General features: G+C 47.0%; 1 protein-coding gene across 2 annotated transcripts; it reads right to left on the bottom strand.

Annotated features, from left to right (window-relative positions):
• Nucleotides 1-429: 429 nt before the first annotated feature.
• On the bottom strand, nucleotides 430-8180 carry LOC136010255 (endonuclease domain-containing 1 protein-like). 2 transcript variants are annotated; one of them, XM_065671218.1, is made up of 3 exons: nucleotides 7946-8180; nucleotides 4292-4610; nucleotides 430-2145 (listed from the first exon to the last, which is right to left on the bottom strand). In XM_065671218.1, the coding sequence occupies exons 2-3, from the start codon at nucleotides 4571-4573 to the stop codon at nucleotides 1600-1602; spliced, it is 828 nt and encodes a 275-aa protein (XP_065527290.1). In that variant the 5' UTR covers nucleotides 4574-4610; nucleotides 7946-8180; the 3' UTR covers nucleotides 430-1599. The 2 variants fall into 2 exon arrangements, with proteins under 2 accessions (XP_065527290.1, XP_065527370.1); XM_065671298.1 differs by lacking the exon at nucleotides 7946-8180 and adding an exon at nucleotides 6227-7494.
• Between the last annotated feature and the right edge of the window lie 6499 nt (nucleotides 8181-14679).

Raw genomic sequence — 14679 nt, forward strand, 5'->3', positions numbered from 1 at the left:
CCATCAGTGGTCTGTGGCAGCATGTGAACCAAGGAGCAAAAATGCTTCAGGGCAGGGGCCTAGGACTACAAAGGGGGGTGTGAGTGATGTTCCTAAGTTATTCTCCTAAAAAGCAAAGCATTCTCCTGCCTAAGAGCAGCACAGCTGGCACAAGTGAATGCTACTGCTGCTCTCACCATAGCAGCTGGAGATACAGGAGTCCATGGTACTATTGGGAACCGGCAGTGGTGTGTGTTGGGAGCTTCCCTGCTCTCAGGTGTCCACAGACACTGGAGATGCCCTTGGAGAACTTGACTGGCCTCTGGCTGCAGGCATCAGGGCATCTCAGGTGGTCCACGATGCCTCTATTCATGCAGCTGAGCCACTCCTGGATCTCTGCTGGCTGTGGTCAGAGCTCAGGTACCCAACACACATGGACACATCTGCATGTGGGGGGCTAACTTATGGTTTATATATAAGGTGATGTTACAGTGCAGCAATGGAGCAAATACTTCATATTGTAAACTACTCAGGAACTAAATCACATGGCATACATTGACCTTACACCCATTGAATGCATTTAGCAAAATCAGTTACACATAAATATGCAGGAAAGGTTCATAATGAGAGCAGAGAAGAAAATCATCCAACCAGTGTGTCACAGAAATGTATCTTTGACTGGTCAAGCCTGCTGTACATCTGATCCCTGAGCCTGGCTGGCTGATATCTCAGCTCCTGCTCTCAAGGTGCAGGTTCCAAAAGCAAGCAAACAACAACCTGCTAGCAAATATACATAAACCCAGGGTCTGTGTAAGCTCAGGGTTAGAGAGCCTAGTGATTAGATGGAGGTTATTTCCTTCTTTCTCCATGTTTTACTTATTTACAGACCTCAAGAGATGCTGCTCCTGTGCTTAGTTGTATTACTCCTTCACCTTCTTCTCTCCCTTTATCCTTTGCTATTGTCATTACTCTATTGGTCAGAATACATTTGTAGAATCACCCTTACAGACTTTCAGCAATCCTTGGGCTCATTTCTTTCCTTGTGTAAAGATGAATCACAGAATCACAGAATCGTAGAATCATGGAATGGTTTGGGTTGGAAAGGACCTTAAGATCATCCAGTTCCAACCCCCTGCCATGGGCAGGGACAGCTCACACTAAATCATTAGCTTGGGATGGACCACTTGAGATCCTCTCACCCAGACCCTTGCTCAAATAGGACCATGTCTATTTGGGTTTTGAGTATCTCCAGCAATGAAGAACCCACAACCTCTCTGGGCAACCTGGGCTGTCCTAATCCCATACCTTTCCTAAGGGGATGAGGGACAAATCAGCAGCACACTATCTGTGATATCTAATAAGGAGAGGAAGGAGCAATGAGCTGTGTATGGGCATGGAGATAAAGGGGGAAAAATACCCAAACAAAGCTCTTCTAGTGTCAGTGAGAAGCTCTAATCTCCTTGCCCATGGCTGTCATCCAGCCTGCCCCTCCAGAGTGGCCAGGCCAAGTACTCCTTTTTAAGAGCTGGAAGACCACTGGAGAAGGAAGCAGGATGGATGCTGCACAGGACATGTGGACAAAGCCTCTGAGCCTTTTATGCTTGGGATGTGTAGTGGGGCTTATTGCCGGGGACAGCCACTGTGAAACAGAGAAACCCGGCCTCTCCCATAAAGCTGGGTCAACGTATCCTCCAGCTCCTTCAGTGTGAGGAGCTGCACCTCATTCCTATCATTCTCAGCAATGACCGCCCAAGTCTTCCTATGCTTGCTGTTCACCTCGCAGCAGGCACTCGCCCAGATGTAGCTGGGTTTATTCACCCTCCCCTTGGCGATGTAGTTGTTCCCAGGCACAGCACCCACGACAACATAGGTGTTGTTACAGCCCTGGGTGTTCCTGATCATCGTCTGCTGCTCGTAGTTGTTCCAGGCACCACCGTTGAGCTTCTCATTCTGGGGCACGATGTTGGTGAGGGTGAAGGTTGCTGTTCTGCTGTTGGAGTCAGAGTGGTGGCTGCTGGGGTTCAAATGGCCCCGGTTCAAACCAGTCAGGTTCTTGTAGTCCTGGAGGACAGCCTGGTGCTTGCCGATCTCCTCTGAGCTGATGCTGAAGTCATTCAAGAGGGTCTGCTCCCTTTCCATGGTTTTGGGATAAGCTGGGCCAATCAGCTTAAGAGGTAAAGAAGAGGAAAAGGGGTTAGTGTTGGGAGTAATGGAGCAGGTTTCCCTGGAGTAGAAGTCTGTGAGTGCTGAGCACTCATTTCTTGTTATCTCAGTGTATGAAAATGCATGAATCAGAGAGAAATCATAAACCTGCTCCTTCGTGAGGACACAAGCTTAGGATTTGACTGCTCTAGATTTGACTTGCGACCTTTGAAATGCAGCCTGGGACTGTGGGTAGATGTGTGACACAGTGAGCATTTTCTGCTCCCAGGTTTGAAAGGTGATGTGGGTTTAAACATCTCCCCTGCCACATCTGGTTCCCTTTCCTCCCATCTCCACATCCTACATCTGCTCAGGGCCCTCCCCAGTGCCTCTCACCCCTATCAATCACATTCAACCTTCATCACCTGCATCTGATCAGGCTATCACCAGCCCTGCTCCTTTGCTCAGGCTTTGTGAAAGGTTTTCATGCCTTTTTAAAACCAATCTGTCAACACCCTGGTGTTTTGTGAGCTCAGGGAAAACAAGCACACAGATACCCTCTTTGAAGACTGCGTGTCTTAGGGAGTCTTCGAAGGTGGACAGGATGGGTCGAGGATGAGCCAAGGAGCCTTCCACAAGGGAGATGAGAAGGACTCAGCCCCTTCTCCTCCTCTTTGCCCCTTGCTTGAACTGTGTGTGGTTGCTGCAGTACCGCACTCCTGAATCACCAGTGTTTGCCTCCTCTATGCCCATACACCTAGAGATGTGTTGAGAAACCAATCCCAGAGGCAAGTTTTCCCTGGAAGGGCTATAGTGCATTGCAAAGATTAAGTTTTTTCTCTCAGCAAACAAACAATACCCCAATGCAAGTGGGATCTGCTACTGCAGGGCTAACAATGTGTCTCAGGGCTGATGTGGGCCAGGGAGAACTGACGTGTTCCTTCTGCAGCAGCACTGAAAGCAAGTTGGAAATGACCAGCCTCTTAAAGGAGCTCGTAATCCCCCAGGAGACCTGGGGAACATAAATATTGCATAAACCCTCTGCAGGAAGTTAACTAATTCACAGACTTCTCAGATGGCCTAGGACCATGGTCCAGCAGGCAAAGAGAGGAGGCGTTATCCGCCTTAAATGTGGAGGCTGCAGTGGTTGCAGTACCCTATTAGCTGCTTGAGTTCCTATGCAGCTCTATATTAGCTGCTTGAGCTCCTATGAGTAGCAAGGGCAAACAATTTCTCTCATAACTATAACACCTTTTCATATTTAAGGAGACATATTTAGCCTTCCTCTGGAATAGGGCGTATGGCTTTCTTTTGTGGCTCATTTTCACCTGAATTCCCTACTGCTTCTGTGTTCTGAGCAAGGACCTGAATTTCCTCTTCTTTCTGTTCTGTAATTTGCTTGGGCTTTCTTACTGAAGGCTGAAGTCTGTTAGAAGGACGTTTGAGAGGGCTTTGTAGTTTGCAGAGATCTTTGTGTCTGGTGGATGCTTCTGAACCAAGCCTGAGGCAATGGTGGTAAGCGGCAACTACAGGTGGATGGAGATCGTGCACTTCTGACTTGAGTGATGCTGATTCTTATTCACTTCTCACTGCCTGAAATATCACTCAATGCATTTACCCAGTGTTAACTTAACCCTCTCAATGCTGAAAGCTTGTTCCTATACTTTTGCACTGGGTCATCTCACCCTATTCTGAGTTTCTCTGCACTTCTCTCATGCCACTTACAAAGCCAGCATGACTCAACTGGGAGCAAATAAGCTATGTCAGGGATGCAAAAGAGATCAGAGCTCAACAGTGTTCATCCCTCATATTTAGGTGCTGTTGGATGTCTTTTCTCCATCACTTGGTCTCCACCACACTATGGGATAGGGGTCATTTGACTATGTAATGTAATGTAATGTAGTGCAATATGACTTAATGTTCCTAAGAGGTCAATGTGGCAAAATGGGCAGTTTTAGGATATGACTCATCTCATCCTCCTGCTGATGTCTCAGATGCATCAGAGGAATCATGTGGTGAAGGCGTTTGAAGTTGGATGAGACGAATCCCATCCAGTGGTCCCATTGGCATGTGTGTGGGGTGGGTGGGAGGAGAAGGAAGTGTTTGGTTAACTGCTGTAGCTGATCTTTTAATGACTGTAGGGTGATGTGCTGCAAGAGAGAACACTCACCTGGGGCTCAACCAGCCATGTGTTGGGTCTCTCGCCAGCTGCAGGCTGGTAGAGGTAAGCAGAGTAAACGGGAATACGCCTGTTCCTGTCATACAGGGTGGCAAAGTAATACTGGTTCTTGTAACGCTGGCAGATCCAGGCTGGGTTCTGTGGTTTCAGGGCTTCATTTGGGGGGGTTTTCTGGAAGAAGAACTGAGGGCATGAGCTTTCAAAGGACTTCACCACCTCACTGCGTCCCGGCCAGAGGCAGCTTGCCAAGACCTGCAGCAGCAGCAACAGCATCGCGGGGAGGACTTCAAACGAAGGGGCTCTTGCTCACCTGGAGGGCAATGCAGAGATACAATCAACCCAGGGAAGGCTCATCATGGCCTGGAGTAACTCTTGTGCCTGTGGGGTATGGTTGCAGAGGAGGGGACTGGGAGAGAACAAGAAAGGGACAACTCCTGCCCTCCTGGATATGGAAACATCGACAGGGGAATGAGGGTGAAGTCTAAAATAGGTTTTAGGTGCCCAGAGGAGGCAGCAGTGAGAGAATTTAGCTTGTCCAAGAAGGGATCCAAACCCATCCCATATCTAATCAGCTCACACAGCAAAGCCTTTTAGGGAACTGAGGCATGGTGTTGGGACAAAGCCACCTTTTCCAACCTACCTGTGTTGGCCAAGAGCTCAACTTTTCTGTTAGCACTGGAGAAATAGGGCTGGAAGCTCCTATTTTGGAATACCACCTCACTCCCTTTGCTCTGAGGACCTGCTCACAGCAGAGGACCTGCAGCTAGGCACATACTCTGCTCAGCCACCTGCAGTGCTCAGCTGAGATTTAGTCTCACGGGGGATTTGGAAGGGAAACAACAGTGATGCTGCACTTCCTACGTGTCTCAGGCCCCATCTAAGCTCACACAGAGATGCAGCTCTTCTGTAACTCCTCTGTGCTTGCAGCAGGATTAATCTCCCCTGTAGCTGGGTCAGATGTTTAACCCAAAGTGGTCCAGCTTGGGGTCCTGAATGCCATTTTCACCCCAACTTGCATTTTCAGGGTGTCCAACCCCAGACAATGAACTTGCAGATACATGGATACAGAAAGAGAAGGGGATGAGGGAAGCATGAGGGATGACACCTGTGTCTTATCAGCACTCTGCCTGTTGCTGTAGCAATGCAGATACCAAGGGGCAGCTCTTCCCATGGTTGCACAGGATTTCTGCTGATCCACATCTTTAGCTTTGCTGATTGCTTTTTCGTGTACTGTAAAAGGCACTGGGGCAGGATTTTCTGTTTCTCCAACAGAAGCAGGTCCTGTTTTGTCCTTCTTGGGTGTTGAAATGATTTTTAGCAGTCAGCAAGCTCTTTGTTTTTGGAGAAAACTGAGTAATGCCCTGTGATGCTGGCAGCGATGCAGGGTGCTCTATCTGCTCTCTGATACTTTGGGGTAACAGTGATAGTTCCATTTTAAAACTACAGAGTAGCTTTAAAGTAATGAGCATTTTAAATAAGGCAGGACAAGCAGCTAAAAGGATCCATGGGAGAGAAAGCTGCCTTGGCTTCTAGAACACAAACCCCACCTTGCTGGAAAAGTGGCTGAGCTGAAGGCTTGGAAAATTACCTTGCACGTTTGCACTTTACTTATGCTTTTCCCTGACCCTCATCTATTAAATTCCACTGGATTCAGGGTACTGATGTAGATATACCCTTGCTCTGATCCAGGACATCTGGTCCTTTATCTCTTTACTAGTTCTAGATTAGGAATGTGATGACCAACAAGCTGAAAACAGAAAAGTGAACATCAAGAAGTGGTTTATCACAATATACTGCAGAACATGACTGTATCGGCCCTAAAGCAGGCAGAAAAGTTACTGAAAAGTCCTTCTTTTCCACCACCCCCTCTATGAGCTTAAAATACATCTAAGTAACTTAATAAGAGATATAGGGAAGCCAACCTACCGTGTGGAAGAGCAGCACAGACTTTATTCACAGGACTCCGCTCACAGCCCCAAAGTGGAACAGGGCGTTCAAATGCCTCTGCTATAGACTGAAGCTGGCTGTGGCCTCAGGGTGGCTTATATATGGTCTCCAGGAAGGCAGAGTTGTTTGATTTCTCAAATGGGGCTTAGAGTCAGTTTATCCAAGGCTGCAGCCAGGACATGTGCTTTTCCAGAGGTCTTTTGTAAGGTCACGGATGGAGTTATGGCACTCAATAACCCTCCTCTCCCCCCTCCCTTATTCAACAGTTGGATGTGACTTTTCCAGGTGACTTGGCAACTGAAATGTAATTATTCAAGGTGTTGTGTGGCTATTTCTGATAACCTTGAATCGAGTCTTTCTAACAGCTTGGAGCCAAATGCTGTCAATAGGCCAAAATAAGACCTTAACTCCACCCTTTCCCAATGTTGTACTTGGAAGAGGGTACAAACGCAACTCCCATCTGCTCGGTGCATGCTGCAATCAATAGGCAGTAATGCATTAGATATGGGATGGTGCCAGATCAGGTGTAGAAGAGTGCCAGGCTGCACCCTCAGAGCAGGAGGGGAATCTGCACCCAGCATCTTCAGTGCATCTTGTACAACCTTTGGCAGACTCCTGTGCTGCAGGAAGGGGTATTCAGAGAGAAGCAATGCCTGGTTGTATCTAGTGTATCAGATACAAGCAATGCCTGGTATTCACTCATAGCTAAACAAGACCTTGCTGGAGCCTGGGCAATAATTCATCCTTGAGTTGATGTTTAAGACAGGCAGGAGAAATTGCAACCATCAAGTTGAATGATTAAAAAACCACAGCAAGACAGTATCTGTTTTCCTACATTTAGACATCTCAGTTCATCATCAGGCATCTCCTTGTGCATCCGTTCCCAAGGCTTCCCATGCTGATCATTCCCCAAAGCATCCTTGGCCAGGTTCAACATCTGGCTGGGACAGAAGGTGAGCAGCAGGAGCACTGACACCACTTCAGAGCATCCCAGCAGGGTTTGGTGACATTTCCGGATGTGTGGCACGTTGCCCCAGCTGCTGAGGGCTTCAGATCTAATGGCATCAGCTTCTGGGGGTGCCAGTTCATAGTGGGGTAGTTTATTCCCTTTTGGAATAGTGTTCCTTCTTTAAGGATTTGATCCAAGCATCACCAAAAGTGCTATTTTTTCCTGGATCCCACCTGATTTTATAATTTTTTCAAAGACCAAGAGCATTATTATTCAATACTATTAAATATTATTATTCAAGGCCAGGTTGGATGAAGCCTTGTGTGGGATGGTTTAGCGTGAGGTGTCCCTGCCCATGGCAGGGGGGTTGGAACTGGATGGTCTTGAGGTCCTTTCCAACCCCAACTATTCTATGGTTCTATGATTCTATGATTATTAGCTCGTGTGGTGACAATTTCCAAGCTTTTTCCAGTCTCTTCTGCCCCCGAATCTCTCTCGTATTCTCCAGACCTTTACTTTTCTATTCTTGAGTTTCTTTCTCAAGTTATTCTTTCTGTCCTTGCCCTCCTTAATGTAAAATGATAAAGAAAGAGCTGCAAAACACAGTGCATGCAAAATCTCTCACTTTCTCCTTGGAAGGTGGATGTTAAAGCTCAGCAGCTACAGCCCACACTTTGATGTATTTATCCTGAAGCTAAAGAGGCACTTGAAATACTGCAGTCAATGGTGAGAAACGTGTAAGAGCTTACCTTGAAGCAGAGTCTCAGGACAAGCAACTGAGCTGCTGCTTCACTCTTCTTCCTGAAGAAACTATTGGCTGACGCCTCAAGAGCCCCACTGCAATTTATACCCAGTCCTAAAAGTGCCTCTTTACACAGAAAGGGAAACTCGCAGAAAAGAGAGGGTTTCTGCCGTTATTCAGGGGACGTCTGTTCCTGCCTGCCCAAAAATGGGGTGACAATTGCTGTTTGCTGTTTCCGCAGGATTTCTCCCAAGTTGGCTGACTTGCGGCATCACGTGTCAGAAGCAGATAACTGTGTCTGGTGACTTCCCCTTCTATTTCCTCATTCCCCATGGGGCACTGCCACAACTGCTGCAGCACTTGTATTTCTCTTCCTGGCAGATCTCTGGTGGCATTAGACGCACTGGCCTGTCTCTGAGTACACACGGATGTTCATAGTCTGCTCTTATACAGCCTCTCAGAGTAAAATCACTATGGCCAGGCTATATATTTTCCCTTGTCTATTGCAAAGGCTATGTAACTGCAGTTGTTAATGCCATGCTGTAGATTCTGGGGGCACACCTCAGACTCTTCTTGCTGGTGTGCAAGCCACTGCTGAGCCTGTGTTCGAATAGGATCCCAATGCAGCCACTGCTAAGCCTGTGTTCAAATAGGATCCCAATGCAGCCACTGCTGAGCCTGTGTTCAAATAGGATCCCAATGCAGCCACTGCTGAGCCTGTGTTCTAATAGGATTCCAATGCAGCCACTGCTGAGCCTGTGTTCAAATAGGATCCCAATGCAGCCACTGCTGAGCCCGTGTTCAAATAGGATCCCAATGCAGCCACTGCTGAGCCTGTGTTCTAATAGGATTCCAATGCAGCCACTGCTGAGCCTGTGTTCAAATAGGATTCCAATGCAGCCACTGCTGAGCCTGTGTTCAAATAGGATCCCAATGCAGCCACTGCTGAGCCCGTGTTCAAATAGGATCCCAATGCAGCCACTGCTGAGCCTGTGTTCAAATAGGATCCCAATGCAGCCACTGCTGAGCCTGTGTTCAAATAGGATCCCAATGCAGCCACTGCTGAGCCTGTGTTCAAATAGGATCCCAATGCAGCCACTGCTGAGCCTGTGTACAAATAGGATCCCAATGCAGCCACTGCTGAGCCAGTGTTCAAACAGGATCCCAATGCAGCCACTGTTGATTCAAATAGAATCCCAATCTGCCCATAAAGGAGGTTTGGTGGAGACAGTTTTCTCCCCTTAGGAATGCGTAAAAGGGATTTGAGGGGATGGATACAGAGAATAAGGTTTGGTAGGCTGTTCTCTCATGAACTCGGAGGGCAGAGGGAATGAAAAGGGTTGTTCTGTGTTCACTCTAAGGACAGCCGGATGAAAGACACTGGTTTCTTACAGTATTAGTGGGGTGGAAATGGGACTAAAGGTTGCAAATGATTATGACCAAACACCATCAGAAACGGGCGTGACAAAAGTCAAGGACTCTAAGAAGGATCCCTTGTCCTGAGCTGCAAAGTTAAAGGGGTCTGGCAATGGTTTGTATACACTTGGATTAAAAGCTGCAGGGAACATGACTATTTCATTTCTATACAGACTCCTAGTCCCCAGGCCTCATGCTGTGCATCATACCCTAGATACTGAACCACATGGGTTCATTTTCTCGATCTAGCAAATGCTCCCTCCGGTAGTCCAGCAAAAGCATCAAGGGGAAGCAGCTCCTTGCACTGGGTTTCACTCCCTGAGCTCTGTCCTTTCTCTTTGCGTCTTATACTGCTACATTCTGTTAGTGCAGAAGATTGGCCATTGAAAACATGTCTCAATATATAGAAGCAATGGGATTCTGTGGCTCCAGTTTAAAATAGCATTTGATGGATATTTCTGAAGAACAGCAAAGTGCTGAGCTTGATGTCCAGGCAACTCTTGTTGGTTCTCTGCTTTTCACACGGTAAAGTATCAGGTCATGGTTAGAGCACTGCCACACAAAGAGCTGTTATATACAGAGAAAGGAAGAGGACAGGCAATCAAACCATATTTCTTCTGTTTCTTCAGAAAGGACTTACAATACCCACAGTGAAACACTAAGCAGCCAAAGCAGGTATCAGCTCAGATAATACTATCAATACCCAGCTGTGATATAAAAACCGCAATGGAAACATAGAGATTTCAAAAGCCCTGATGGTGAATTCCCAAGCAAACCAATCTGCAGCAAGCCAGCCTTGGATAACAAGGACTTTTCCCATGGAACTGGCATCAGCAAAAGCTGACCTGGGTTAACTCTTACAGTGAAGCTGTTTAAAATCCTTATGTGGGTGATTTTCTTTTGGAAGTGGAGGAAAAAGAGTCCGGTTTAGTTGTGAACGAATGAGCATTGGGAATAAAGCCAAACTCTTCCACTTGTCCACAGTTTTAATTAATCTGGGAAAACTTTCCTCAGTACATATATATACCTATATATATAAATATATATATATATAAAAATATACTGTGTGCAAAATATAGATAAGACTCATACAATCATAAAATCATAGAATAGTTAGGGCTGGAAAGGACCTCAAGATCATCCAGTTCCAACCCCCCTGCCATGGGCAGGGACACCTCACACTAAACCATCCCACCCAAGGCTTCGTCCAACCTGGCCTTGAACACTGCCAGGGATGGAGCACTCACAACCTCCCTGGGCAACCCATTCCAGTGCCTCACCACCCTTACAGTAAAGAACTTCCTCCTTATATATAACCTGAACTTCCCCTGTTTAAGTTTTAACCCGTTACCCCTTGTCCTGTCACTACAGTCCCTGATGAAGAGTCCCTCCCCAGCATCCCTATAGGCCCCCTTCAGGTACAGGAAGGCTGCTCTGAGGTCCCCACGCAGCCTTCTCTTCTCCAGGCTCAACAGCCCCAACTTCCTCAGCCTGTCTTCATACGGGAGGTGCTCCAGCCCCTGATCATCCTCATGGCCTCCTCTGGACTTGTTCCAGCAGTTCCATGTCCTTTTTATGTTGAGGACACCAGAACTGCACACAATGCTCCAGGTGAGGTCTCCCAAGAGCAGAGTAGAGGGGCAGGATCACCTCCTTCGACCTGCTGGTCACGCTACTTTTGATGCAGCCCAGGATACGGTTGGCTTTCTGGGCTCAAGCGCACACTGCAGCCGGCTCATGTTCATTTTCTCATCAACCAGCACCCCCAAGTCCTTCTCTGCAGGGCCGCTCTGAATCTCTTCTTTGCCCAGTCTGTAGCTGTGCCTGGGATTGCTCCAACCCAGGTGTAGGGCCTTGCACTTGACATGGTTGAACTTCATAATGTTGGCATCAGGAATATTGGCATCAGGAGTCCAGGAATACTGCAACCAAGAATTGGTTGTTATAACCAGAAATAACCAGAAGAAGCCATGAACTTATCCTTCTCCTGAGGTCTATCAGGTCATGGTTTTGCATTTCAGTGACTGGAATAAAATTTGTGCTTTAATGCTTAGTAACTGGCACTATTCTGCCTTTCACATCAATGTAGGCAGTGCCTACATGTGCACCTTCTGCATGGAAAGGTGATGTGAGTGATGTTGAATGAGGGATCCTGCAGGCCAGCTCTCATGTGGTTCGGCCTGTAAGACAAACCTCCATTTCTTCAACTTGTAAATGTCAGTCATGGAAAAATCCCATTGGATCCTCCAGTCTTCTCCCAGTTGGGAGCCCAGAGATTCGTGCATGAAGTACTTCCAATATTTTTTCCATGTCATAGTTGAAAAGAAACGTAACTTGCACCCCTTATAAGGGAAAGTGTATTGAAGTGCAGATCTGGATTCTCTTTGAGGATGTTCTCTTGGTATCTACCTCAGTTTTCTTACTATCAGATTCTAAAGACAGCAGTCCATCCTTGTGTTCAAAGCAGGGCAAGCTATGTGGTAACTCTCCAAATGGAGGGACATGGAAATTCCTGGGTGCAGGAAAAAAGGGGATTTTAAACCAGCAGCAACAGAGGAGAGCACTGTTTCTACTGCAGAAAAAGAGGTGCTATGAATCTTCTTCTCAAGTCTTTGGTCCCCATGGATGTAGCAAATAAATAGCCAAAGAGATGATAAGTGGATTGAACATTGCAGGTCCTTAGGAATAACTAAATCACAGCATCAGAAAACAAAATGTAAGGAAGAGAAATGTCACTTGGACATGTGAAGAGGAGATGCATGCTGTTCTGGACTGTTCTCCTTAGAGGGCAGCAAAGATCCTGATATTCCATGGCCATAGGCAGAACCTGATGATGTCTGGATGCTGGACATGCCACCCTCATTGACTTGTGTGTCACCTCTGGTTTAGGGACATACTCTGGTGATGTGAGCGAGGACAGAGAGGCAGTGTAGACACCTCATGGCCAGCACACTCTTCTGCAACAGCCAGGATGCTGAGACACACACATCTCACCTTACCACTATGCCAAGTATGTTCACCCCTGTGGGTGTTCCAATGAGTGTGAGCTTCAAGTGATGAGCTGAGCCAGATCAGACCAAAGCTTTGAGGTGCCCAGCAGAGGCAGAAGCTGCTTCTTCTGTCCCTCCCGAGTGTCCCAGGAGGGATCATGAAGCAGGCCTGTCCTGCAGCTCTCCATCAAGGACCATGGCCCATCTGCTGTGCAAAGAACACAACCCTTGCTCAGAAGCTGTGGCTGCCACATCCCTGGCAGTGTTCAAGGCCAGGCAGGACGTGGTTGAAGCAACCTGCTCTAGTGGAAGGTGTCCCTGTCTGTGGCAGGGGGTTGGAACTGGATGAGCTTTAAGGTCCCTTCCAACCCAAACCATTTACCAATGTCCAGGGCCATGTAAGAGGCATTACATTTATGGAGAAAATGAGGGCAAAAGCTAAAGATGTAAAAGATTTGCCAGGTTGCCTATTCCCTCCCAGGATTACCCTTTTAAAACCATTTATCTTGAGCTATTCTTCTGCACAACATGCTGAATGCTGGCCTGTGGCAATGCTTGCATTATGGAAAGAGATGTGTTCAATCCATCCTTTCCCCATCAGGATCAACAATGTTTTTAATATAATGTTAGCTCAGCTAAAATATAATAGATATATATCATATATATTTAATAGTTCAGCTGAAAAGGTTGGCACAGGATTTGGGTAACTTTAGTTATATTCACTCCACTAGACTGAGTGCCACGATCCTTGTGCACGCAGAGCAGGTAACCCCGAGGTGACAGTGGGGTCTCCTTGGCAGCAATGAAGCATCACCCAAGTACAAACAACCCACTAGCTGAGAGCTGTGGGGTTGCTGTGGTTACTTTCACTCTTTCAGTTCTGTTCAGCTTTGGAGACCAAAAATCAGCCCGTTATTTTCACTTTCAGATTCTCGTGCAGCTGCACAGAGTCCACTGGGGAGGATTAGGCAATAACAGAACCCCTTCATCACAGATGCATGGCAGTACTTCTGTGGGTTGGGTGTTGATGGATGAAGAGACAGCAGCAAGGAAAAACCAGGATATTTTCCTGGGAGCAGAGGTAAAATATGGATGTAAAATTATAGAATAATAGAATCACAGAATAGTTAGGGTTGGAAAGGACCTCAAGATCATCCAGTTCCAACCCCCCTGCCATGGGCAGGGACACCTCACACTAAACCATCCCACACAAGGCTTCATCCAACCTGGCCTTGAACACTGCCAGGGATGGAGCACTCACAACCCCCCTGGGCAACCCATTCCAGTGCCTCACCACCCTCACAGGAAAGAATTTCCTCCTTAGATCCAATCTAAACTTCCCCTGTTTCAGTTTTAACCCATTACCCCTTGTCCTGTCCCTACAGGCCCTGATGAAGAGTCCCTCCCGAGCATCCCTATAGGCCCCCTTCAGGTACTGGAAGGCTGCTATGAGGTCCCCACACAGCCTTCTCTTCTCCAGGCTGAGCAGCCCCAACTTTCTCAGCCTAGATGTAGAAGGGAAATAAGAGTGCTGTGAAACCTGTGAAACCTATGAAACATGGAGATCTTAATCTTATATAAAAGAAGAAATAAGAGATGCCCATCCTCAAAATAGATGGGATTCATTCATCCTAACTCAAGCATTTGTTTTCCAAACCTGCCCTTTATATTCAATTGAGAGAAAAAGATGTCTCCAGAGATGAGTTCACATTAGCCCAAATTAAGCAAATGTATAATGTAAGACTATAAAATAGTTCAAATTAAAGTTGAGTATAAAGGCTGTCAAAGCTGATAGCTCAGTCACAGCTGTCTGACTTCCAGATACTTAGAAGCCTCGCACAGTAGATCAACTCCTCTCTCGATGTCTGGTTTTGGGGTATATCTGCAGGTCATATCATCACTGGGGTCACGTCTTCAGGTTACAAAGTAGCTCTTTCCCATGTACCCAGGTCCTTGCACTGTGGTGTGAAAACAAGCAGAGAACTTCTGTGTCTTTTGGGGACTAGACGTGGTTGCAGATGCAGTGTAGGTTATGTCAAACAGATGGGTTTCCCCAAGGAATAAAATGTCTATGCTCAAAGTTCGACACAAAACCCCATGACTTGGGGTGGGGGGAGAGCTGGCTTCCTGCTAATCTTATGGCAAGTGCTGAATTGATGGGGAAATCCTGGCAGCGAGGTCAGGCTGGGTAGTCAGGGATGAAGAAGATGCATGCTCATATGAGGAAAAGGAAAGACCATGCATGATGTCAGTAAGCACAGATCACTCCTGACTGCATCTTCCTAGCAATGCCTCCTCACATGAAAGATTAGCACCAAAGAGGATGTCTTAACAG

This window comes from Lathamus discolor, chromosome 1 (genome assembly GCF_037157495.1).
Source record: "Lathamus discolor isolate bLatDis1 chromosome 1, bLatDis1.hap1, whole genome shotgun sequence".
Taxonomy (NCBI): Eukaryota; Metazoa; Chordata; class Aves; order Psittaciformes; family Psittacidae; genus Lathamus; species Lathamus discolor.